Below are 25,665 nucleotides of genomic sequence, written 5' to 3' on the forward strand. Positions count from 1 at the left end.
TACATTAACTTAAAAAAATGCAACATATTACCTTGCTAAAAGTAATACATTGCAATATATTGGATTGTGACCCATGTATTGTGATACTATTCCTGCCACAACACAGTCCTGCCGTCCAGTTGATTACCCAGTCGAAAGAAAACAGAGAGACAAGTGAATGGCTCTGTTTTATTAACAGTAAGAAACAATGCAGATAGTTGAACAAATATAAAATGCATGAAACATCCACAAAATATTAAACAAAAAAATAAATAAAATGGAGTTTTTTTTCTTTACAAAAACGACAACGAACACTGATCAGATGACACATGTAGAATTTAAAAAATAAACATGTACCTAGCATTCACAGTCCCCTAATTTCAATTCTTTTGATAAAACGGGGCGAGGGAAAAAAACAAACAAAAACAAAAACACGATTGGAGGCTTCGTTTGTACAGACAGAATAGTTCCAGAGAGGCAAGGCAGTCACTTCTGATATCAAAGTGATATCGTTCTCTGTCAAAACCATTTGACCTTCACTACTTCTGCATGAAAAAACACCACAATCTGATGTGCAAAATAAGAGAAATCTTTTTAGACAACTACGTCTTTTTCTTTTCTTTTTAACCAATGCCCTTCCTTCGTCAAAATGGGCACTTTGAGGCATTGAAAAAAACATAGTACAGTACAGTATAGAGAGAAGGAAATGAACATGTATTCTGGTACCTAAATTCACTATTGCAAGAGTATCTAAGTCCTAATACACTGCCTTTAAGTCATCTAGAACACAGACTATAAGCTGAAGAGAGATTCAGAGAATGGTTAGTCCCCATAGAGTCACTAGAAAAGCAGCAAAGAGGTTAACCATACTGTCGCTGGAACGTTCCCCTGTAGTGGAAATAGAGCGATGCACCTATTTACACTGATATGAAGCTGCATTAGAAATTCCTAAAATAGATGCTTATAGAGCTTATTGTCAAAGATGTGTTCATTTCTACTCACTGACGTTCCTCAAAGACACATTTTGAACCACAAAAGGCCTCCGTGTAAGTCGCCCGTGTTCTTCTATGACAAGACATTATTAAAACCGATTCCAGCAGCTCTTCCATGTTCAGGGTGTTTCTTAAACTGGTGAGTGACAGAAAAAGAAAATGGACTGTGAGGTGATTCAAAGCGTTACAAAGTAAAAGGTCGACAATATCTACAATACCAGTATCTAAATATTATAAAATATTTAGCTCAGACAGTTATTTTCTTCGCTCATCATTGCTAGTTTTAAAAAACGCATCACATCACCAGTGACTGGAAAAAGTAGAAAAACAGCCAATTGGAAATCATAGGACACTTGAGTGGATGTACTGTAGCAAAAAAGCTAAGGGCACTGATTCTCAGGGGCCAAAACAGATTCGGCAGCAGTGATTAAACTCGTGTTTCGTTATAATAAATACGCTTTTTGAGTGAAAAATGCTCTTGACATTCAGAGAGGAGGGTGAACTGCAGACGTATCTTTAAATACAGATTCTCTTTTGCACAACAGATGAATTTCAACATGGCTCAACTGTTTGAAAATGACACTATCATTAAACTTGTTAACTTTGGTAAATGATTATGTCGTCTGAAAATGATCATTGGTTTCCCAAAGGCTGTTACCATCGTGTAAAACTACCATTCAGCATTAGTAAGATCAACACAGACACCAACTTGCAGGAGGAACGCTCTCCGCTCTGTCCTGTACATGCTACTGGAGTGACAAACTTTTTTCCAACTACTAGGGAGAGAAAGAGAGGGAGGGAAGGAGGGAGGGAGTAAAACATAAAGGAGAAACAGGTGAGCACAGAGATGGGCAGGCACTACAAATCCTTTTCAACAGAGTCAGTTTGAGAGAATGGACGGTTAGAGTCATGAAATACTGAAAACATCTGCGATTCTGTTTGGATTGTGGACTGCTTCAGACATAATGCATGTCTGTATGAGTGTGTGGTTTGTCAGTGGTTACTTAAGGCTGCTGAAATATTCTCCGTGCTGAACGAGAGATAATAAATCACTGCAGTGTGAATAGAACATATTTTGCAAGTGTTATTTTACAATGCATTCTGTTTGTCTGAAAGTATTTAAGTCTTAAAAGCTGTTCTGTATATTATCTGAAGGGACGAGGGCTGCTACTATATCGAGGGTGTGTTTTTAAGGCATGTCCTTAGTGTAGGCAGGGTCCAGACACATGGAGAAGGCAAGAGGAGGAGACTGGAGGAGAGTGGAGACTGTACAACCACAGAGATCTGTCCGCTGAGTGAGGCCGGGCAGCCGTCAGTCCATCAGGTCGGCCAACAGTTTGAAGTTAAATTGCTCATATTGTGACTGTCCAAATTGTTCATGGGTGAGTTTCTGTTAACAGGTTGTATCCATGATGCATCAGTTGGGGTTTAGGAGGGCTGAAGCACTTCATTTCCGGTCAGGTCTGGTAACACTTAAGCTAAATTATGTTTGTATTACATCCATAATCTTATATTGGTGTAGTAAGCAGCAGGATTTTAATGTTTCTGCACCTGCTTCGTTGCTGTGAACACTGATCACCAGCCACCTGCACTCTGTTCCAGATGTTTATTCACACACAACATTGGCTTCAGGGACACTTCATGTTCACTTCTGTGCGATGGCCTCCTCTCCGCTTGGCCGCATGCGGTTGAAGGGCAGTCCTCCGACTCCCGTTAACCCGAGGCTCACGCTGGGGGGGTCTCGTGCTGTCTCCTCTGTGCTGGCGGAGGAAGCTTGAACCCTGGCGGAGGCTGCTGATCCTCCGGACCCGGGAAGGATCTCCGGCAGTGATTCTTTGGCTGGGGGCACAGACCCAGGGCTGGTGGCAGAGGGGGAAGTTGTTTTGGCGGTTAGGGGCCTGGTAGGGGTGGTGGGGCTGGTCAGGCCCAGGTTGGCCAGGGCGTCCAGGGTCCCATCTGGGTCTACCATCACATTGATCACTAGGACAGAGACAGGGAGAAAATCAGTGTGTGGAGGACTTTGTCTCAAAGTAGGTGAATATTAACTGCCAAAATAAACTTTAAGTTGGGTCGTAGTTTGTATTAAAGTCCTGAAAACCTTTTTTCTTAGTTGGTTTCTTACTAGTTTTTGAGTGTTCACCCCAAAATCAAGATTGTTTTGGTGTGAGTTGCTGAGTGTTGGAGATACTGGCCATAGAGAATATATAAAACGAGATGGCACTCAGCTTGTGGTGCTCAAAGAGCCAAAAAATGTATGTATCCTTGTTGTGAACACTTTCATGTAGGGACTATTTTCTTTTTACCAAAATATACCCACCAACTGTATCACCACGCAGAAGGAAGCGTGCATCTATTAATGGACAAGAGGCTTGTGCTCGTTACAGCATGAGATGTAAACATTATGGTGTCCTCCTCAGCTGAGCTGTAACGTTACCTAGCTCAGTAGTGCTATGTAAGGCAGCAGTAGATACACTCTTCCTTGTGCTTGGTGATATGGTTAGCAGGTATAAAGGAATTTGGTATAAAGGAAATAGTTCCAACATGCAAGTGTACATAACAAGGTCTGTGGATTATCTTGAGTAACCAGGTCATGATTTCTGGAAAGAGACATTGCTGCTGAGTTCTTCAAACATAATTTTTGGTGCTTTGAGCACCACAAGCTGAGTGCCATCTATCTCAGGCCTTCTCTTGACAACTTGGTAACTCACACCAAGACAATCTTGACTAATATAGCACTACAGTTAAGATTTGTGGGTGAACTGTCTCTTGATAAGTAATACCATAACATGTTTTTGTAGTTTAATCGTTGCTCATTTAGTCACAAATATTAATTATTACAGAGAAATACTTCAGATTTGAAGAGAAGTATTCATAGCTTTAGCTTCTGTCTGTACTTTTGCTGCTTTCCCCTTTTTAATATGCACGCCCTCTATCACTGGATGCAAATAAACAAATAAAATTGCTGTATGTAAAACAGCCATAATTGTAATCAACAGCTTGTTGAAGTACGATTCACATTTATTTTTAGCACTAGTGTGATTGTGCTGGGGGTATGTGTCTTTACCTTGAAGCTGCTTTTCAACTCTCTTCAGTTCGAGCAGAATTGAGGAGATCTCCTAAAACAGGAAGGAGAAAACGAAACTATTAGCTCCCATTCATACTGCACTCTTCTCCTCATCAAATATAACTCAGACAGACTGGTTTGAGTACCTTGTTGGAGGTTTTCAGGAGTGGTATGTCACTCTCTGATCGCAGTTTGCTCTCAATTTCATCCCAGTTCCTGTCCTTATCTTTAAACAATATCCTGAAGAAAAACAACAACAGGATACACACTCATTCACAGTGGATATACAGAGCAACACACTGAAGGACGAATAACACTTAAATAATATCACAGAGTATAATTACCTGATTTTTCCTGCTGTTTTGTCGATAGAGTGTCTGATCTTGGTGGAAAGCTGAGAGACTGAGTTGAGCAGCAGGCTGTCCAACACCGCCTGAACACACAGAGGAACACAAAACAGGTTTGACATCTGGAAACCTGAAGGTGACTGGTGACGTGTTCTTGTGAGATTCCATGTTGGTGTATCTTTGCTTCTCACCTCCTCTCGGTTCCAGGTGCGTCTCCTCAGAGCTCTGGGCTCCAGACTGTCGGGGGCACGGGGCCGGAGCTCCACTGGCTTGCCGTTGATCTCTGGTGCCTTATTGGTTGAAATCACAGGTGGGATCTTTCTGAAGTTGAGACTCTCATCAAACACCCGATCCACCAGCTGGGCACAGACAGGGAGAGACGTCGGAGGGGAATAAAACTCAAAAACTTTAAGAAATATCTCACAGTGTTATTCCAGATTTGTTTAATAGAGTCAAGATTTGTGAGAAATGAGGAATTAGTAAAGCTAAGCAGCTCTAAAGCTTTAATCGTCGAGCCAAAAAAGTCCTCTTATAGCATAAATAATAAAGGAATGAATGTGGAGCAGATGAGAGTGTGATAAATGAATACCGCTCACAGCAGATGAAAGCTATAAAGTCACAGAGAGGCCATTTTTATCCAAGCAACAGAGGAGGGATGGCAAGGGCAAAGCGATGGAAGCACACACAGTAAAGCAATGATAGAAGAAGAAGAAGAAGAAGAACGGGCACCTTTCTCATGCTCTCCTGTATGTCCGGCTGCGTGGGACGTGCAGGGCCTACCTCTTCCCGGGTGTCGATGGCCGATCCCGGGGTGGTGGCGGCCGTGCTGACGGTGGTGCTTGGTGCTGTGCCCGATGAGCTCACCGAGTCGATCTCGCCAGCGACGTCGTGGATCTCACGGGCCAAGATGGCCAGGTCCTTAGCCAGGTCCTGGCTGATCCTGCGCACACAGGGGAATAACCTGTTAACCATCAGACAGATGAAGGAGTTCTTTAGACATCCAGATGAACACATGCAACGTGCATACACAACAATCTGTCATCACATACTCATCAAGTATATTAAGTAATATACTGTATATTAAAATATTACATAGATTTATTAAATGATCACTACCTGGCTATCTCCTCGCTGTGTGCCGTCCAGTCCTTGATGTACTCCTCTTGCTCCTTCATGCGGTGTTTGATCGCCACTCCACCCGGACCCGTCACCACGCTGGAGCCTGGGGTCACGGTGGTGCCCAGTCTCGAGCTGCGGTGTGGGGCGAGATGATGAGGGCGCATGTGGGAGCGTCCGCCGTGTTTTGGAGAATTCCTGCTGGAGCCAAACTCTTCCTCTGAGGTGGAGCCGTACTCTGGCGGCAGACGTCTCCACCTGCTGCTGCTCGCCACTGTGAAGATAATGGAAGGGCATTACGTTCAGTCAACATTACTGCACTTTATTCCATTACAACATTTGTTATTCATGAAGTTAATAAATGAGCTTATGAACATGAGAGACTTTGTTACAGAGAAAGCCGCCAGCCAGAGCTGCTTCGATCAGACAAACTTCAAATATTGTGCAAGTAGAAGTAATAAGTCTGAACTCTAAGGCAGTATAACATGGAGTAGAGCTCTTTCTGATTATGGACTTAAATGCAGACATACTTTATTTTACAATGACATGTTATTCTCTAAAATCTACTGTGCATCCTTCTTGAAGCAAAATAAAAAACGAGGGGCTGTGAAAAATAAAAACTGGTTAAGCAAAGCATTAGATTTTAAATTAAATTATTGTTACCAGACAGCTACAGAAATGTCTTTGCAACTATAAAACCACACCAAGAACAACAGAAACAGCAGCAAAAAGTAACTCAGACTTTATCTAAAAGCTCTCCACTGCAGGCAGCCAACAAAAGCATCCAACAAGGTACGTACAACCCTGACAGAGCCAGGGATATGTTAAGCTGCATCAAAATGGTCACACAACAACAACTGCATTAATGTAGCTGCACCATGATGAGACAACACCATGCTCTATCAGTCTCTGAGGAGGTAAAGTGGGACAAAGTGGAAGTGTCATGAACACAAATCTCCACAAGGTGGAGTGTTTGTGCTCATGAGTTTTGAAAGTTTGCCCTGCGATGTTGGAAAACATTTTGACAGAGTGTGATTAGAGCATTTAGGTCTTCATCACAGCATCACTTGATGGATGTCACGAGGGAGACACAGAGTTAACATGGTAACATATGCTAGAGCTGGGTCATCGTACTTTACCTTTACTCACTGATATTTCTTTATGTGATGCATTTACACTAAGAATTACACGTAGATTATAGCTTTTCATTGCAAAATTAAAATCTGTAAAAATGTAAAAGATCAAAGTGTGTATGTTCCTTAAAGCTTAAGTTGGTAACATCTATAAAAACAACATTTTTGTCACATACTCTGAAACTGTCACCATATTCACAAAGCACTAAATCAAACAGATAATCTGTGAAAAACATCATATTACTCTGCCTACTTTATTGCCTTGTGGTGCTTCTAACTGCCTTACCACTTATGAACGAACACAACTAGAGCCGAGGAGACTCAAAGGAGCTTTCAATCATGTCAATTACTGCTTGAGAACTGTGTCATAATGCCAACAGAAAAATGAATCAAGATTCTGTTACTGCGCTGCTTATTGCTCACCTTTAGTGTTCTGCTTAGCTGTGAAATGAGAACGTTTGTGACCCAGCCGCCATGTTGGAAACTAAGTGCTGCCCACTGGCTGGAGTAAACTTCCTCTTTACAGCTAAACAGTACACTAGAATATGTTTCTGAAAATGTCTGAGGTGTAAAACAGGCAATGCAGTAACAGAATCTTGATTCACATTTGATCAGCGCTGCCTGGTTTCACAGTATGACCACAGTTCACGAGCAGTGGTTGACATCATTGACAGCTGCATTAGAGACTCATCAGCTCTGATTGTTCTATGAGCCACAGTAGATGCTCGCAAATGCCCCTGGGAAAGAGGAGGAACCTGATTTTTTTTCACAGACTGTCTGTCTCATATATTTCTGTGTAGATGTAGTGACAGTTTCAAGAAATATGACAAAAGTAATTTCAGAAAAGTCACTCAGATTTGAGTGGCTTCTTTCGCTGTGACCCAGTTCTGACACAAACACACACACACACACACACACACACACACACACACACACATGCTGTCTAATCAAAGCTCTACATTTCTGGTACAGTACCCATCAGCTCCTCCTCTGCATCACCGCCCTCAGGTTCGGGCTGAGAGCACTCTGCACGATGACAACCAACGCACAAGTTTGTCACAACACAGTGGAAATGTTTACAGACAAATGTTTACACACCAATGAGATATGTAATGGTGTAGACTTTGTGGACAGAAATAACAAATATAATATTATTAGAAACCCTGATGACTGATTCCCCTCTTCTCCTTTTTCCTACAGTGTCTGGGAACACCAGACTGAACCATAAATGCAGATGTGCTCACCTGTGGGCGAGCAGTATCCAGATGTAGTGGTCTTGCTCTTGGTCTCGTTCAGTTTGGACACACTGTTGGCCCTCATCCTGGGTGTCAGCCTGTTCTCTGTTGGTGTTGACGAGCGCAGGCCCAGGCGCAGAGCAGTCTCAGCTGACAGGCGGGGTGAAGAGGTGGAGCTCCGTGTCACTGTGCACTCTGAGTCACTGCGGGCGGAGATGGAGCCCAGACGGGTCCTACGCGGCTGAGCCAGCATGTCAAGTCGTGACAGTCCCTTTCGACCAGATGGCGGCTTAGAGGTGGAGCTGGTGGTGGATACCTCAGAAGCCACAGACACCCTGTCTGCATCAGCTAGGTCCGTGTCAGAGGTATCCCCCAGCCGAGCACGGCGGAGGAGGGAGGCTCTCGTGGGCCGCGGCTGAGGCAGTGAGGCCTGCTTGCTCAGGGAGGAGGTTGTGGCTGCCTGGAGAGTGCTCCTGGTTTTGGAGGATCCACTGGTGGATGTTTTAGTAGACCTGCTATCGAGCTTGGAATGGAGAATGTCATCTGAGCCACGTCCGTGTGCTGAGCGCCCCATAGGTCCAGAGTAGGTCTCCTGGTCTGAGGACAGGATGTCAGAGATGGGAAAGGAAGAAGTCTGGTCATCATCAGTGAGATCCAGAGAGGGCTGGCGTGCTCTGGAGGACGGCTGAACAGAGCGTCGTGCATCAGTCCGGCTTGTCGCTTCCGAAGTTCTTGTTTTAGTCTTCCTCTCCAAGCGGTCACGGGCACTTGCGTTAGTGACGCTGGTCTTGGAAGTCGTGCTCATGTTGCTCTTCTCCCTGTGCATGCTGCTCAAGGAACGTCGTTTTTGCTCGCCACCAGCTGATGCTTTCCTCTCTGCCTCTCCAGCTAAATGACTGGCTGTGCTGGCCGTGTCAACATCTGACTCAGGAGAGATGGAGTCAGTCCGAGGGGGGACGCCTTTTTTACTACTTTTCTGATCGAGTTTGTTTTCATCTCTTAGTTTGGCCTCTAGGAATGCCATGACAGCTTCAGTGTCCTTCAGGAGTGTAGCAGTATCCATGCTGCCCACGGAGTCACTGCGCTCACGCCCATTGCTGCCTCTGTTGATGCGTGGGATGAGCTCTGCATTGACATTAGCGCTGGGCTTCTCAATTGTGAAGCTGCCCTGGCGCACTAGAGGCTTCCCAGACTTCTCTCCTCCTTCTCCTGATCCTCCTCCTTTCCTCTCCTCTGACCTCTTCCTCCGCTCAGTGCTGCCAGAGGACCGGAGAGGAGCCTTGGATGGAGAGGATGTGGAGCTCTGCTTCCGTTTACTGGTCATTTCACCGTCCCTTGTGGGAGTCGGGGACTCCCCGTCTCCCTTGTTCTCTTTCTCCTGGGCTTCAGTGTCCTGTTTCTCCCCAATTTCAGACCTCAGTCCAAGAGCTTTGGTGCTGGATTTAGCCCGGGGGTCATCCACAGGGAGCTGGGGGAGGGTCCTACGCTTACGGTCTGTCAGACTGGAGGAGGATTCGCCTCTACTGAGGGACGCACCAGACTCAAAGGCATCAGTTCCTAAAGAACAAAAGACGAACACACTTAGATTCAAGACTTTTTTTTAATCATGAATAACAAGCAAATTCAAGAGATTTCAAGTTCTGCTTTACACTGGGCATGCTTTTAAGATCAAATAAATTGTATTTCAGAACTGACTCCAGCTAAACATTAAGACTCACTCATTATCTGAGAGTCAAGCAAGCACGTACCTCTCTCTTTGTGGAGGAAGGCGGCTGTTTCTGCTCCTGAGCCCTCTGGATCTGTCCTGGTGTGATTGGCAGCGAGACTGGCCCACTGAGAGACCCAACTCGAGTCGCCGGGAAGAGCCTGAGGGCACATGAGAGGGGGGTGGGGTGGCAAGAGAGTAGGGCACAGGAGTGAGAAAAAAGAGCAGTTAAGTCAATCAATGTTGGCACAAAATAGACAGAGCAGATCATGAGCAGGATTAGTATTTACTGTATGTGTTCATGGGAAATAAAGTACATGATGATTCTTGACACATTATGATAATTCTTGTATTTGTATTTTACTTGAAAATCAAAGAATGTCTGATTTGAAGCTGCTTGTATGCCTAAATTTTAATAACCACCCCCATTATCACCTTACAAGAAAGTTTTAAAGCTGAACAACTGCTCCTCATTTCAATGAAGACATCTTTCTAAATAGCATAATAGATAGAAAATGCTCATACACACGGTCCCCTCCCTCCTATAAAATTCCCTGGAGGGCAGAGCGTGTCTCTCCACATCTTCGTATGATCTAGGTCAGTCACTGGGAGGACTAATCTACTCCCATGAACCAGCTAGGGGAGGAGAGCGGTCAAGCCATGGGAGTGGCGGTGACTCACATCATGAAACTCATCCTTGACTCTGTTATACTACACTGGCCTGAGAGTTATAATAACATGCTGGGAGTCAGAGGTCATTTTTACAAAGTGGTTTGTCTAATCAAAAGGAATTTAACAAAGAATGAGTCACTGTGGGCCACATTAACATTGTAGTAATGGACACTCGTGTGGAGGTGAACTTATGAGGAGAGGTAGAGAAAGACAGCAAGGGAGAACTGATAATAAACTCTGAGGGAAGATAAGTAGAAACAGGAACTTAAATAAAATAGAGAGACAGATACGCTACCTCTTTCCCCGTCTCTCCTGTCTCCTTTCCTTTTCCTTCTCCCTTAAGGTCTGACAGAATAGAGGAGTCCTGGTTCTGCTGCACACCAAACACCTACACACATTTGAAAAAGCAGGACAGAAGAAAATATGATGATGATGATAATGTCGAAAATATGGACATTTTGCTGAAGTATAATGCTTGCAAATCGTGTGGCATTATGTATGTTAAGTATGTTAGGGGTGAGGGAGAAAATCAGTTCTTAAAAGATTATGTTTTGGCGCAGAAAAGTCAATCATGGGAAATTTTAAAACCCAATTCTCGACACTGTGATCGCCTATAACAATTTACAACGTACATTCCTTGTGGCTGAACCAACTGGATGGTGAAACATAACATAATGTGCGTCATCGGCACCCCCTGGCTTAAGAGTTCCCATATGGAAGCATTTTGGCTTCTGTGAAGTTGAAGGGAAAAGTGGATCTGGACGAGAGCCACCAGTAGATTCATCTGTTTATTTGAATTATGGCTCATTACAAATACCTCATGTTTTAAAAGTAGCAGTCACACAGTGACAGAGCATACAGAAATCAAAAAATCTAATGCATCAAGATGGATCGATAATCGTTTAATAATGACATCATAGCCCTCTCAATAGGAATCAAATTGTGAGGTGCCAAGAGTTTCCAACCCCTAATGCATGTACTGTTTGTCCAATTAGTCTTTATTCTGTATGCATCCTGAGCATAATAGCACTGGAGCACACTTCGTATTGAAAATGAAACACCCTCATAATACATAAACACTATGGTAATATTATTCTACAGTTCTCCTGATGACAAAAAAGTGAAGTGAACAGACAGAAGATGCTGTTGAATTAAAGCACCGATCTGCACTTGATGGCTGAGCACCATGGCAACGAACAGAAACCACACACACACACACACACCACACAGTTTACAAAAGGGAGAGAGAACGAGAGCGGACAGACTGTGAGCAGTGTGCCAATTAGTGTGTCAGTTAATTACAGGAATTAGCATAACAACACTTCCAGTTTCGAATGTAATGCACTCAGACTCACACTGACTAGAAATACACCCCACTAATTATGATCACTGCTCCTCCTAAGATGACACCTGTATACGACACTTAAAGGGACATGTGCCTCTTTAAGATGTCACTTACTTGAGTTTAAATTATGTCTGTGTAATAAACCTTTATTGGCAACAACTTAACTTCCTAAAAATAAATCAGAATTTTGTGGGTAGCAATTAAAAAGGCGAGTGAACTTCCATCACACGTTGCATTTGCGGTAGCAATTTAAAGGAAGTGTTTTTAATTCCTACTTGTAATGATGGTAAAATGTGACCTTTAAAATATTTTTAGTTTCTCACCCTGAAACTAGCATCAAACCGTCTCTCTGTGAGTGTATTGCTTTGCCCCTTTCAGATGTATTTTCTGTGACCATGAAAGACTGCAGTGCCACAGGACAGGGGCGGCAGTAAAAAACAGATGATGGTTTATCAGCCTCCCCGGAGCGTCGTTTAATAAAACAGGGCAGTGCTTGATGGAGCAAGTCTCCACGGGCTATTACAGAGGCATTAGGTTTACCAATGGGACAGAGAGGATGGAGTGGTGGTCAAGCAAGGCAGCTGAGAGGCGATAGCTTTTTTTTAGTGGCAGCAACACAAACCAGTCACAAAGCACTTGCTAACCTGAAAAGTGCCAACGCAGCAGGTAATAAAGAGACGATTAACCTTGGTCTGTTTGTGCTTGGTCAGACTCTCCTGAGTTACTGCAGAGTGAGTTTGAATGATGCACTTGTCATTCAGCTGGCTGCTTTTACGGTCACAAATAAGCAAAGAAGGCACTAATGACCAAGTTTTTATTTTCACCTTTTCTGGGGTTGATTAGAGTGACCTGAATGTAAAGAACTAACAGTAAAACAAAGACATTTGAACTTGCAAACTTTGTGTAATAGACCCAATATATTTTCACCTCATAGCCGTTCTAAATGAATGGAATAAGACATGAATAAAAAAAAATAAAACCTCCCTCTGCTTGTGGCAAACTACAGTGGCTTTTAAAATAACTGCATTTAATAACCACAAGTGAAGTCCAAGTCTTATAATTACAAATAAGACATAGATAACCCAGCTCCATGCACTTTACAATCCACTCAACTGTAGTTACTTCACTACAAAAAGCAACACAAAAGAGCTGTGGTGCATCTACAAGGAAACAGTAGAGTATTGCTGTATTGTGTGGCACAACAATGTGTGTAGCTGTTCACATCTCTGGGAATTAGCTCCAAAGGGAGTTGCATTTTGTTGCTCTTTTATGCAGAGCAGACAGAGTCAGCAAATTGCTTTTTTAATCACAAATTGGTGGGGGTGTTCATGGCATAAATTTAGAATAAAAATGTCCTCTTTGTAGCTCAACCTGAGAAAAAGAGAACATCTCTCAGTTTCTCAGCTGTAATCTAGAATCTAAAATGCAAAGGTAGGATTCCAAATGCACCTTCACGTTGGCATTAAGATGTTGCAGTCAAGATAAGTTATTGTGATGGGTGAGGTAGAGAGACAGAAATGATCCTACATGGAGCAGGGCGACCCTTACCTTATCTATCATGCGCCTGGCCTCCTCTTCCTCTGCGTTCCTGTTTTCCAGTTCAATAGTGTACGTCCCCTTATCGCTGTGGTCGTCCTCCGCCTCCCCTCCAGCTGTTCCTGCTCCTCTGCCAATGCACGAGGTGTCCTCGCTGGGGCTGGTGGGGCTGCCTGTCGCCAGCCCGGTACTGGCTGAGCTGCGACCGATACTCGGGTCCTCTGACCTCTGCTTGAGAAGGACGCGGGCAGCCGTGGGGGCACCTGCAGTCACTGTAGCTGGTATCGGAGCTGGGACCTTACCTACAGGTAAGAAAGTGTAGAGCAGGAATAAGTCTCTGTGGCAGCAGATTAACTTAGAGTTTTGTTTAGTTTCAATTTTCATGCAAAGAGAATTACTTTAAAACAAAACCTGGTGGAGACATTAAGGTGCCTTTGACTTCTCATGAGTCTCTCTATTTTTAAAATGCACTGATTTTAATTTAGAACATTTTGTACGTGTAGGAGAGCATCACAGAACGTATATAAGACGTGATGAAACATTTAAATACCTGAGTCTGAGGCTGTAGTAGCTGATGTGGAAATGCTGAACACCTTTGGGTGAGAGGGAGGCTGGGGACACAGTCCTTCACCGCCACCTCCGACCCCCTGCAGGGGTGCAGTTTGGGAAAACGAATACGATCGGCGCTTGCGAGGGTTTTCCTCGTCGTAGAACTCGATCATAAAGGCCGTGCGGCTGCCACCTGCTCTGGTCCCACTCACTGATATGTTCCCCCCTCCTGTTCCTACCGCTCCTCCTCCCACGTGGCCGTGCGCTGCTTTCAGGCGTTCCTCTAGGGCATGGCGGCGGTTGGCGAAACGTAGGCCCAGTCCATTCTCTGAGTCACTCTGGGTGCCATCCTCATGTTTGCTGCCTGTCAGGACACAAGAGAAAACACAGATGAGTTACAACAAATGCTTGGTGGGAAAAATATTTCAGTTTTCACATTATTCCACATGACACTGTATAAACATATTCACAATCAGATAGATGTGCTTGCCTACCTGGGTTAGCTTCAAATTACACAATTAATGTATTTACAACCACTGACTCACTGTAACCTAGATACATAACTGCTAAGCTGCAGGATGTTACATTAACTAACATTATTAAATACAAATCATAACGTATGTACACACAGTAACACAGCAATATGAAACAGCTGCTGGGCAACCATTCAGATACAAAACAGCAGCATTGTGCAATGTGCGCTCCAACAATGTGTGTGGCCGTTTTGTCTACTTCAATTGTGCAACCAAGAACAAGAAGAAGACAGGAGGTCCCATATAGACCACAGCACAGAACCACATCCCTCTGAAAGCACACCCACTGTGGATACAACAAGAAACAAATGTTTGCTAACCATTACAGCCCTGATGAACTATGACCTCTCAGCTGTGGCCTAGGTCTAAACATTCACCCGTCCACACAGACCCTGAGTTTACAACGGTTGTTTTACCTACCACATCACTGCTATTCCTACTTTTTGATCAGTCTGGGTCAAATCAGCATGTCCTCAGTTTGGTGTAAGAGGCAGACAGTGTGCCACGCTAATCCAGACATGCCACCCACTCGGGTATTGGCCCTGCCTACTGCTGCCAGTGAGAGACAGCGTTAAGGGGGAGGGGAGGAGGAGAACATGGAAGGGGAAGCAAGAGGAGGAAGCTGGATGAGAGGAGAGAAAGGGCTTCAGGGATGGAGGAGGAGGGGAGGTGAAAGGAGACTGGGAAGGAGAATGGAGGCTAAACTGGGAATGAGGGTGGGGGGAAGAGGAAAAAGAGGAGGGTGGATGGGGAGGGAGAGGAACTGGATTAAGTGGGAGAAACGCAGAGACAGTGGGAATTCTCAACTGAAGGAGGCTCAGGATATAGTGTAATGCCACTGGAGCTGACAGCCACTCACACAATCAGCACATCAATTAACGAGCCAACAGGCAGCCAGTCAGAGAGAGGAGGGGAGGAAACACCACACTGGTGTTATGAGTGAAATCGTAAAACACTTCCACTTCACACACCTCTGTCATTAATCACTGCACAGGTTTAGATCCTGGCAAATACAGTACTATAATCCGTGTTTCTCATGCTTTCTCCCGACTAACAAATGTTCAGAAATAAACTATGACGTCAGAAGGAATTCATGCTGCAGCATCACTCCACAATCAATTAATTTGAGTTTCACTGGAGTCAACTTATAACCAAGTAGCCATGTTTAAAGCAGTTTCACTACAGCCACAGTGTGCAGGGGATAAATCAAGTACTAGAGGTGGACTGCCCTCCACGAGAAAAGAGGACAGAGTGCTTCCATGGCTGAGTGGACTATAGTGGTTTGCCTGGGGAACTGTCCACACACTGTGACTTTGAATCAGTCTGATGCTCTGATGTCTTTCTTTATCTCGACTGTGATCTGCACTGAAAGACAGATTAAGGACAGTTTGTACTGTTTGAAATCATGGATAATTATTTAGATACAGCAACAATTTGCAAGGTGTGCCATTGATCCAGTTTAGACAAAGACGGGGTATCAGGAGGCTTTTAATATATGAGGATCAGTTTACTTGTAATGGGTAGTACTAAAGCAGTTGTATGATGTCCTCTGTAGCTCTGGAGGAGATGTCATTGTGATGTCACGGAGGAGGGTTATCTTCTCTTTTTTGAAATAAAGCATATGTTACAAATTAGCTTAGCATCAAAAGACAATATGGTGTCCAGTGTTTTTGGAGCTTGACCCATGCTCGGGACTCTTATCTGTGAAGATATCTCAGGTTCTGCTGCTTTCTTTTTTTCAGTCTGTGATCACAAGTCCACCAATTTTATAGACGTACAATATGAAGTTGCTGGAGTACCGACAGTAGATGGTGGTCGGAGCTTTAAAGCGTTAGTTCAGATTCATCAAAGTGACACAATAAAACAAACAAACTAATCAATCGAGGCAGCGGCAGGCCAGGAACTCCTGCGCTCTGTGAGGTAAAATTACTGTTTTGTAAAAGGAGTCTGGTGGCTTTGAAGACAGCAATATAACGGTTTCAGTTCCCCATCTAAAAGGGCAGTCTGAAGGCAAAGCGGTGACATTTTGTCTGATACTGATTTTTTAGGTGGCTAAAATATGTTTTGCCTCCGTCGACAGCAGTACCTTGCCATGCTTACGTGGTGGTACTCCCATCTGCCTTTCCAAACTGGGGTGTGCCATCGCCATCTTCTCTAGATAACACACTGACTCCACTTCAAAAATTCGGAACTATCCCTTTAAATACTGTTCCACATTGGCGGATCACAATAGCTCTGTGGCCTCAGGCATATTTCTGAGTCTGCAGCTCATCTGTCACATTCCACCACTCACCTCCTCCATCTTCCCTGTCTTCTATCACTGTTTGAAATGTATTAAAGCATACATTTCATTAAGAAAAAGAAAAAAAAAACAGGTAAAGGGGATGAGGGGAGGAAAGCAGCAGAGCGTTACAGTAGCTTGAGCAGATCAGCAGATAAGGCAGACAGAGAGAGGCTGGTCTTTCATGCTGTGTGCAACCGGACAAAGGGGCCGTTGGCAGGGCCAGAGGAGAACAGAGGTATCTGTGAGAATCCAGCGCTCTGCCCCGCTCGCCCCGCCATGACTCACAGGGGAGCTGGACTCTGTCTCCGCCACTGGCTGCACACACACTCACACACACACACCATACGGACACAATTGAGCATCTGACACAAGGCTGCACTTGCTTTACATGCATGCACAGCCACAGACAAGCAAACACACACAGAATTGTGCTACATATACAGTATAACATGCACACACAGTATTGACGCTCTACTACTGCAAATTAATATCAAAGCACATGTAGCACTCTTTATAAATCAAAATTGCAAAACATAATCTTGTAATCTCACCAGCATTTAAGATCACACCTTTACAGCCTGACACTGATCAGAATCACATCTTATTGGCACAGATTTTCAGATGTTAAAACACACACCAACAGTTCATGTTTCAACATTGACAGAAATATCAGACAGCTCTGCATTGACCTTTCTACAAGAAGAGAAACACTCACCTTGATGCTTACAAATCAAGCTGCTTCAGCTACCTCCTCTCAGTTTCCTTCCTCAACCTCTGCCTAGCACCTCTTCGACACACCCTAAGCATCATCACACACGTGTCTCTCCTTGCTACATGCTACACTGCTTGTCTGCAGATCAGTGCTGAGCACGTCTGAAACACACACATGCAGCCAACACACACACGACGAATTTCAGCCACGCAAATACACACACGAGCAGCACATGCTTCACACACGCCCTCCATCAGCGCTGAAACGCATCCCTCACACATGCTCCTGCAGCCTTCACACACAGACAGACACAAAGAGATGCTCGTTTTTGTAAATGTATGTCTGTATTGTGTCTTTCCCTGGCATCATTTACATCACTGTTACTATAACAACTATCTGCCAAAAACTGCTCCCTCCTCCTTTCACCGCCTCCCTTTCCGCTTTCACTGCAGTCCCGGCAACAAGCCTCCCTCTCTCTCTCCTTCCTGCCTTTCTTTGTCCAATCACCTTTGCCGTTATTGCTGTGAATGCTGCTGTCAGCGTACCAGTGGGGTTCTCCCGCCTTCCTCACCCTCTCACCCATCTTCCCGCTGTACCTGTTTTGCACACCTCATGTCCACAGCCGGCATCGAGAGGCAGCTTTCCATCCAGCTGTCCACCTGCTCTCTATCCATCCCTCTTTGTCCACTCCCTCCCTCTTCTCCTCCTCACTCCACCCATCTTTTAACCCCTTTCTTTCTCTGTATCACAACCACAGTCCATTCTTTGCTCTTGTCTTATTTCTCTCTCTTCCTTAAGGCATTGAAATACAGCTTATTAAGTATCAATCAGCCTCAGCTTCAATTGAAAAAAAAGTCCCAAAGTCAGTCAGACAGTCAGTTAGCAACATAATCATCCATCAGGTGAGCCCCTCCGTCAGCCAGCTGACGCACATGTAGCACTAACTCCACTAATGAATTAGCTTCCCTGCCTTCCACTCCTGCCTCAGAGATTTCCCTTTCCATCAGCTCCTGTCTGCTCGTCCCTCCCCCACACATGTCAACAACATCATAAATTGGCCTCCATTTAATTAACTCATGACCAGCATGTAGCCTACCAGAGCCTAGCTTAGCATCAAACTCTCTTTACTGGCAGCACATAGCCTCGCCCAATCTGTCCAACTCTCACAAACCCCCCTGGCAGCAGGAGCCTACTCAGCAGTTGGCTGCTTGCAGGTAAAAGGAACAAAGAAACGCAGAGAGCAGAGAATCTCAAACCACAGAGACATAGCAGCTAGCTGGAGAAGACTTCGATATCCACACTGACAATGCAAAAGGATAAAATCAACAAAATGAAGACAATCAAACCAAAAGCCACATCCATGGTCTTGTAGTCATGCCATGCAGCAGTATGAGCTCCAAACTACATAATATATCTGTAAATGGTAAAAAAAAATGGGGGCTGTGCTATGCTTCTAATGCTGAGCCTTGTCATTGGATGTCACAGCAGTAGATGGGGGTTTATATGTCTCTGTCTGCTAGCTGCTAATCCCCTGGCTTGGTTACCACTGCCAACAACCGCTGCTCTTAACAAAGAGTAAACCAGTCTTTACATATCAAAGGAAGAGATAAACAGATTATTGAGACAGTTTGAAGACAGTTTGTGAGAGAGAAGAAGAAGTAGAGAACCAGAAAAGGGTACAACTTAAACTTTTACACAATCCACACACATACAGAAAGAAAACAAGCTCCACCTTTTAGCCTTTTGAGATGGACCGGCACGTCGCTCTTGATGCTCTTGCTGTCGTCCTCCGTTGACTCGCTGCGCACCAGAGTGGGGTCGTTCTGCGCCAGCCAATCAGCCACCTTACTCTCCGATGCCATCATAGCGGCTTGCAGTGTGCTTAAGTCCCGTCCTCCTGCTCCTCCACTACCTGCTCCACTCTTCTTGGAGCGAGATCTGTGGTGGTCGGGTGTGAACTTCGACACGTGGTCTTTAATGGTGACTTTCCCAGGAGAGGTGTTGTCAAACTCTATGGTGAAGGAGGCGTGACCTTGAGCTGTGGAGCAGACATTGCAGTTTTGTTACTGTCAGTCAGAACTGCTAAATATAGTGTTGCTGGGAGAAGCACTTTACAAAATGAATTTATAACTGTGACTTCTTGGTGTAATCAGATGATGGAAATGTACAGTAAAAGGATATTTATCCAGAAATGATCAAATCAGCTGATGGCTCCTGTTGCAGAATGATTGCTTCTCTGTTTGAGCAAGACAAACAGTAGCCACTTCCTCTTTTCTGTAAATCAAAGTCTCTTCGTGCCATAAAGGAACACATTTCCCACAAAGGAAACGTGATAGGACTCAAATGTGTACAACAATTACACTGTTTCTACAAATTGTAATCTGTGATTATAAACTACAAAGGTCTTGAGTGTAACAGACAGTATAATCTTAATTTCAAACTACTTTTTATTTACCATAAATCAGAAACAATAAAATGTCTGCTTCACCTGCAGCGGTGTGAGTGGCGGTGCCCTCTGTGTCCTTGGTGGGAATCTCATGGATGCCGTTATTGGCCATGTGACCCTCCTTGGTGGGCATCTCAAAGTAACTGGAATCGTGGGCGGTGGACGCATGAAGGCCGTCCTCTTTAGCTTTCTCCCCTCGACGAGCCTCTTTGCTGTCTGAGGTTCAAAACAAATAAAGATGTTACTAAATTTTGATGTTGATGAAAGCTACTTTTAAAAGTTGAGGCCCCGTTCAAGCTTTTTGAGCTGAAACATGTTAGACATATCTGTAGGACTAGGACCATATGAAATGGGACAGGAGTTCAGAGCAACAAACGCTTAATTTCCTGCATTCTGGTGAATTTTTATGCATCCATTTAAGATGAAAATGTCTTAAATTTCATCTAAATAAAAGACCAGCTACTTTGATGTTTTTGTTGGAGGGCGACAAATGCATATGTGTTAAATACTAGGGAGGCTTTGAGTCCCGCTTCAAATCTACGCCTATGAATACATTAAAACAGCATAGTTTCATAACAAAAAGCAGCATATGAGGTGTTATCTCAGTTCAGTTCGTCTTCACAGCTCCTATCCAAACATCCCAATGCTTCAAAATCACAATGAGAGATGAATACTAAGATTTATTATCAAAAGTCTAAAGTGAAAGGTCAAGCCAGGCCCACAATGGACCAATTCAATCATGGTCTTCTCTTCAACATGTGTGTCTCACCATTTATCAGAATTACTGTCTCCCTCTGGGGGAGGTTGCAGACGTATAAACTACAAATACTACAAAGACACGTACGCTCTGTCTGTTTCACTCTCTGTCTCTCATTTAGACATACACACAAACACACACACACACACACACACACACACACACACACACACACACACACACACACACACACACACACACATCATGTCATGCAAGTCACTCAGGACGAGATGTGCTGGTACAGCTCTTGAATACCTGCTCTGGGGCACTCACAACATGGAGCACTTATTTTCTCATCTGTTCATATTAACAAACAGAGCCGCTGTGGGATCTGAATATGATAAACGATACTTTCAGACATTAGAGGGGCCATCTGCTTCGTGTTGGGGAGCAACTGTAGGCGCATATGGCAATTGGCAAAAAGAAACAAGATATGGAAACTGACTTTGTAGAATACAGATACCAGTAAAACATTGTTGTTCTGGCAGACTCAGGAGCCAAACAAGGAACTTACCACAAACAGAAACTCTGAATTAAAAGGCTTATTTTCCACTTTAGTGTCATGAACTAAACTGCTAAAATATCTCTTTGGGCTCATCTTTGAAATTAGATCTGCGGTTACCAGCATAAGCTGCTCTGCAAGTTTGGAGAGATTTACAACATGGATTTAAGCTGAGTGCAAATATTAGGATCTTGAGATCAAATGTGTCGAATGATGCTTAGGATCCGACGGCTTCACTGGGAAGGTGAAACCATGAAAACAAAACTGACGAGTTAAAATAAAAGTGCACAACAGACCAAACAACAGCAGGTACAGAACTGCTATTTGCTCCTTTTTTAAAATTATGAAGAACTGACTGTACTTCCTGCATCTCACATATGTAATACATGTGAAAAAGTGTGAATACTGTCAGAGCTTCCATTGACGTCAACATAAGTCACATGGCCTGTCTAGGAAGTACCTACTCATTTTTGTGAAGTTAGGAGTTTCATGAATGAGTTTAATGCCAATTATGTTTCCCATTAGAGTCTACAACATACAAAGATTAAACCTGACAACAGACACAGTATTCCAGATAAATCACATCCTGGAATATATTGGCATTCAACACACTTACAAAAGGCATCTCCTGTCAGGTGAGTGTGATTGACTTTAAACAACAGTGGCAAAACTTAAAACAATCCATTTAAGACCTGCAGCGCCTCTCATTTAAAATTCTAATGTACTTAAGAGCTAAACAGAGTTAACTGACCAACTAGTTCTTACAAGAGCCACAGGTAATAAAGCAAGGCACCCTAATAAAAAGTTGATTCAAATTGACAGCCCTTTAGTGGCTCCATTAGCCAAAGTATATGGAATTGAGAGCAATACTTACCGGAGAATTGGAGAGTGGTTAGCTAATGATTGCTGCAGTACAGAGCGAGAGAGTGGCCTGTTTGAATGCTGTGTGCATGTGTGTGTGTGTGTGTGTTTGTGTGTGTTGGGAGGAATGGGGGAGCTGGTGCAATGGCGTAACCCAATCGGCTTGAGTGACAATACACAAGGAAGGGGGTAGGGGGCTCTGACAACGCAGCCTATTCACAGCAAAGGAGAAAAGGACACGCACTAAACTTAACCGACATTCACATGCATATAACAAAACACATATTGAAACAAAGTGGCTTCCTCTCTAACCCCTCTTTCACTTCCCCTTCTGTTACTATATATCTCATCATAACAGTTTATTAGAGATGAAGAAGAGGGCGTGCTCACACTTTCTTTTTAAAGACATGATAAAATCTTTTGATGCTGAGGTCCATGTAACCTACATAAATACACAGTGCAACACCCCCTGGGGAGAATGCTGCTTCACACAACAAGTCCAACATCACAACATCCATTCAGCACTCAGTCAAAAAGTCAACACTCCAAGAGGGCAAAATGCCTTCCACTCACCCACTTCCATCACTGAAGTAGCCAATCCCATTCGTCTAATTTTTTGGAAAGCTTTTAGGGTTTCAAATCACCCTGCCACGCTTGCACAGATTTACTCCAAAATGAGTCTTTTCTAATCTCATTCAAACAGCTAAATACTCTGCATGGTGTAACACAGAAATTATTTCTAACTGACTGTTAAAAGAGCTGATAAACAAAGGATTCCTTTTCAGGCTGGTGAAGACGCTCCCAGACTATCCATCCAGATGTGGCGAGAGATTTGAGGACGCTTCAGTCTGCTCCAGTGTTTGTGTATGATTAACCTCCCCCCACTCCTTCTGACTACGCTGGTCCACACTAAACCAGCCTGGCACAGACTGATTTTGTGTGGCTGAGCTGTTTCACTATTGGCGTAGCCTCTAATCCTGTTACTCCGACTATCCAGCACCAGTTAACGGGATCCCCCCTCAGTCCAGTGGTTTCTATACACGCACATATTGTAGGCATACATACAGGCTCTGAAAAAAGCCTTTGTGTGCACTTGGATGTACACTGTTACACACACAAACACACAGACTGCCTGGTCATTACCCTTTTAACACAGAACAAATAAACACAGCTAGAGGGCATCGAGATCAAGCTACTGTTTCACTACTGAGATAAAATTACCTGCAAAGCATGATTCAACTTGGCATTACATTTCATCTGTGGGCTATCAAATAACATACTGTTTTTAGATACCTCCTGCTTTTTTTCTGTTTTCAGAAAATAGATATACAAAGAAATGCTTTGTAACTTTCCACACAAACTACAGCCAAGATGGTGGTTATGTTAAATGTGCTATTTATCACACAATATATGTCTACATAAAGACTTCAGTATTACATAAACTTCTGTATGTAAATCAGTGTCTTATGGCCGTTGCCATGTGAGACAAAAAATACACAAACTTGTTCGGCATATTCAGACATCTGTATCTGTATATCTTTGCAAGTCACTTTATACTTTATGTTTAGTGAAAACTCTCCTGTAAAAGTGTTTTTATGAACTTTAACCGAAGTCATAAATTATAAGTATAAAAATAATGGATGCAGCCACCATGACATCACCACTTGGTTTGTGGAGTCACGTTTTAAAGCCTTGAGTTTGGCATTCTGGCCGTCACCATCTTGGACTTTTGGAGCCAGAAGTGACCGTGTTTGGATGAGAGGGTGAAGCTGTGAAGGAGCGATGGGTGGATCTGACTCAGGCTGTGGTGACACCTCGCAGACAGCCTGTCACTCAAAGCAGCCATGCCCTTTTTTATGAGTCACTTTAAGCCTTAATAAAATTTAAATCTTTGAGTTACCTCCTGTACAGTTGTCATGAATGTGGAAATTAGCTATAGAGACCAAAACTGTTTTTGGTAACGGGCTGTAAACATGTTTATTTTTGCTGTTAAGTTGGGCATTTTAACATGAAGGTCTATGGAGATGGACTTGCTTTTGAAGTCAGCCTCAAGTGGCCATTACAGGGACTGCAGTTATTGGCACTTCTATGTTGGCTTTGTTTTTTAGCCCTGGAGATGACCACTTGCTCCAGTGCAACACTATTTAAGAACCTATCCAAAAATGTGGCAAATACAGAGGCATCCTTTGACATCAACCAGCTTTCTTCCACTCACAGCACTGATGATACTGTCTTTTGGCATGTCCAGGTCAGATATAGTGGTGAGGAGATGGTGTGATCGACGGTAGTAAGAAGTTCAAAACAGGAATAACTCCTACCTGAAATGGAGCTGTCATGTTTTTTGCTGGATGACTTGGTTTCTTGTTTGAAGGAATTCTCATCATCTGCATCCCCATCCCCCCACCAAGACGGCTGGCCGTACAGAGGGGTCCCACGAGGCAGCGCTGTAACATCCCCTGAGACAGATGCACAGACACAGACACATCTTAAAACAAATTTAATACAGCTTTAACTGCGGCCTGTCACATTTAACATGTTTATTATGTACTTTACATACTCTGGTACGGTCGACATGAGCTGTTTATTATATCAGGATGACACAAACTGAACCCAGCTGCTCTTTGTGAATGTGTGTGTTGGTGCATTAATTCCCCCTCTGGTCGGGTCTTGCACCACTGACCTATTTTCAGAACTTTAGCCAGCAGGATGGACACACACACGTGCACACTCTCTGTTGCGCTCTCTCACTCTCTCAGACACACGCAGCTCAAATAAAAGGGACTTTCCGTTTGTCTCTCTGTACCCATTAGAATGAAAGCTGACATGGCACGAGCATCCTGCGGTAACCGGACAGCACAGTAGAAAAGTGACAGGAAAGACATGCAACAAAGATCTCCAGCCGGATTTGAATCAGCGATGTTGCAGCTCACATCAAAGTCGCAGAGGAAGTCTCCTCATGTGTTAACTTCTTCCTGCTCTATCCTCTACCTTCTTTTCCCTTTAAGTACCCCTTATCCTGAGCTATATGGAGGTTTAATCACAGTATATTCAGATAATTATAGATGCTGTGTGCCAAACTGCGTGCAGTAAGAAGGGGCTTTCTATATAAAAGCTACTGAATGTACTCTCACTATCAGGTATAATATCTGGGTGAGGCCTGGTATTACAGTAGTAACACTGCAGGATTACATCCACAGAACCACAGAGAGGGTGTCATTAAAAACATGAGCAGCAGATGGAGAGACATGCGACACCGTATGTGCGTGTATGCTAGTTTTTAGGTTCAAATGTGCTTATGTAGGTGCGTGCCTGTGAATGTAACTTCATTTTAAGAGGAGTAGTGCTGGCATATGGGTTTGCATTATGCAGGCACTCTGACCCTGTTACTGCTTAATCTGTGCAATAACACAAGCCCCATGTGGCCTTGTTTCAACATCTGGGGCTTAACCAGGACCCCTGCTGGCACCCTAGCCAGGTCAGTGATGTCAATTATTAGAGACACCCTCAGACCTAAACCGCATTTATGTTGAGACAACGTGACTGCATGCTGGGGTGGTGGTTGAAGTCCTTTCCCTGGTGACCATGTCTACCCCCTACTGGCCTGAGATAAAACCCCACCATTGGTAATTTCTCCACACTCCTTAGTGGAGAAATTGACCTTAAAATGTCATTTGTAAATTTGTGTTTTTTGCTTCACCTACATTTTATGAATGCAGAATAAACAGGCCTGTTCTGTTGGGGTTTTAGGAAGTCACAAAACATCCAAATTCTGTTAACTGGTGTCAAAACTTTGGCATTTCATTAAGTGTGAGCATATTTTCCTAGGTTAATATACAGCAATGAAGCCATTATAAAGTATTTATGACTGTACTGTTTGTACATTTTTAAGTAAAACAT

The 25,665-nt window shown here is 43.7% G+C and overlaps 1 protein-coding gene across 9 annotated transcripts in view; it reads right to left on the bottom strand.

Moving 5' to 3' along the window:
- Positions 1–154: 154 nt before the first annotated feature.
- The window catches only part of cep170aa (centrosomal protein 170Aa), a 47,876-nt gene continuing 22,365 nt past the window's right edge, over positions 155–25,665 (bottom strand). For 2 of the 9 annotated variants that reach the window (XM_050071105.1, XM_050071104.1), the window contains exons 8-23: positions 24,087–24,224; positions 19,691–19,864; positions 18,935–19,240; positions 13,675–14,037; positions 13,137–13,426; positions 10,539–10,631; positions 9,615–9,732; positions 7,876–9,423; positions 7,607–7,657; positions 5,499–5,772; positions 5,112–5,343; positions 4,574–4,741; positions 4,380–4,468; positions 4,182–4,275; positions 4,036–4,087; positions 155–2,951 (exon numbers count right to left, since the gene is read on the bottom strand). In XM_050071105.1, coding sequence (XP_049927062.1) covers positions 2,617–2,951; positions 4,036–4,087; positions 4,182–4,275; positions 4,380–4,468; positions 4,574–4,741; positions 5,112–5,343; positions 5,499–5,772; positions 7,607–7,657; positions 7,876–9,423; positions 9,615–9,732; positions 10,539–10,631; positions 13,137–13,426; positions 13,675–14,037; positions 18,935–19,240; positions 19,691–19,864; positions 24,087–24,224 — 4,325 coding nt within the window. In that variant the 3' untranslated portion in view covers positions 155–2,616. Of the gene's footprint in view, positions 2,952–4,035; positions 4,088–4,181; positions 4,276–4,379; positions 4,469–4,573; positions 4,742–5,111; positions 5,344–5,498; positions 5,773–7,606; positions 7,658–7,875; positions 9,424–9,614; positions 9,733–10,538; positions 10,632–13,136; positions 13,427–13,674; positions 14,038–18,934; positions 19,241–19,690; positions 19,865–21,781; positions 22,256–22,341; positions 22,826–24,086; positions 24,225–25,665 lie in introns of those variants that run through there. The other 7 variants (XM_050071106.1, XM_050071108.1, XM_050071112.1 and 4 more) reach the window with 7 other exon arrangements.

This window comes from Epinephelus moara, chromosome 19, assembly GCF_006386435.1.
Source record: "Epinephelus moara isolate mb chromosome 19, YSFRI_EMoa_1.0, whole genome shotgun sequence".
NCBI lineage: Eukaryota > Metazoa > Chordata > Actinopteri > Perciformes > Serranidae > Epinephelus > Epinephelus moara.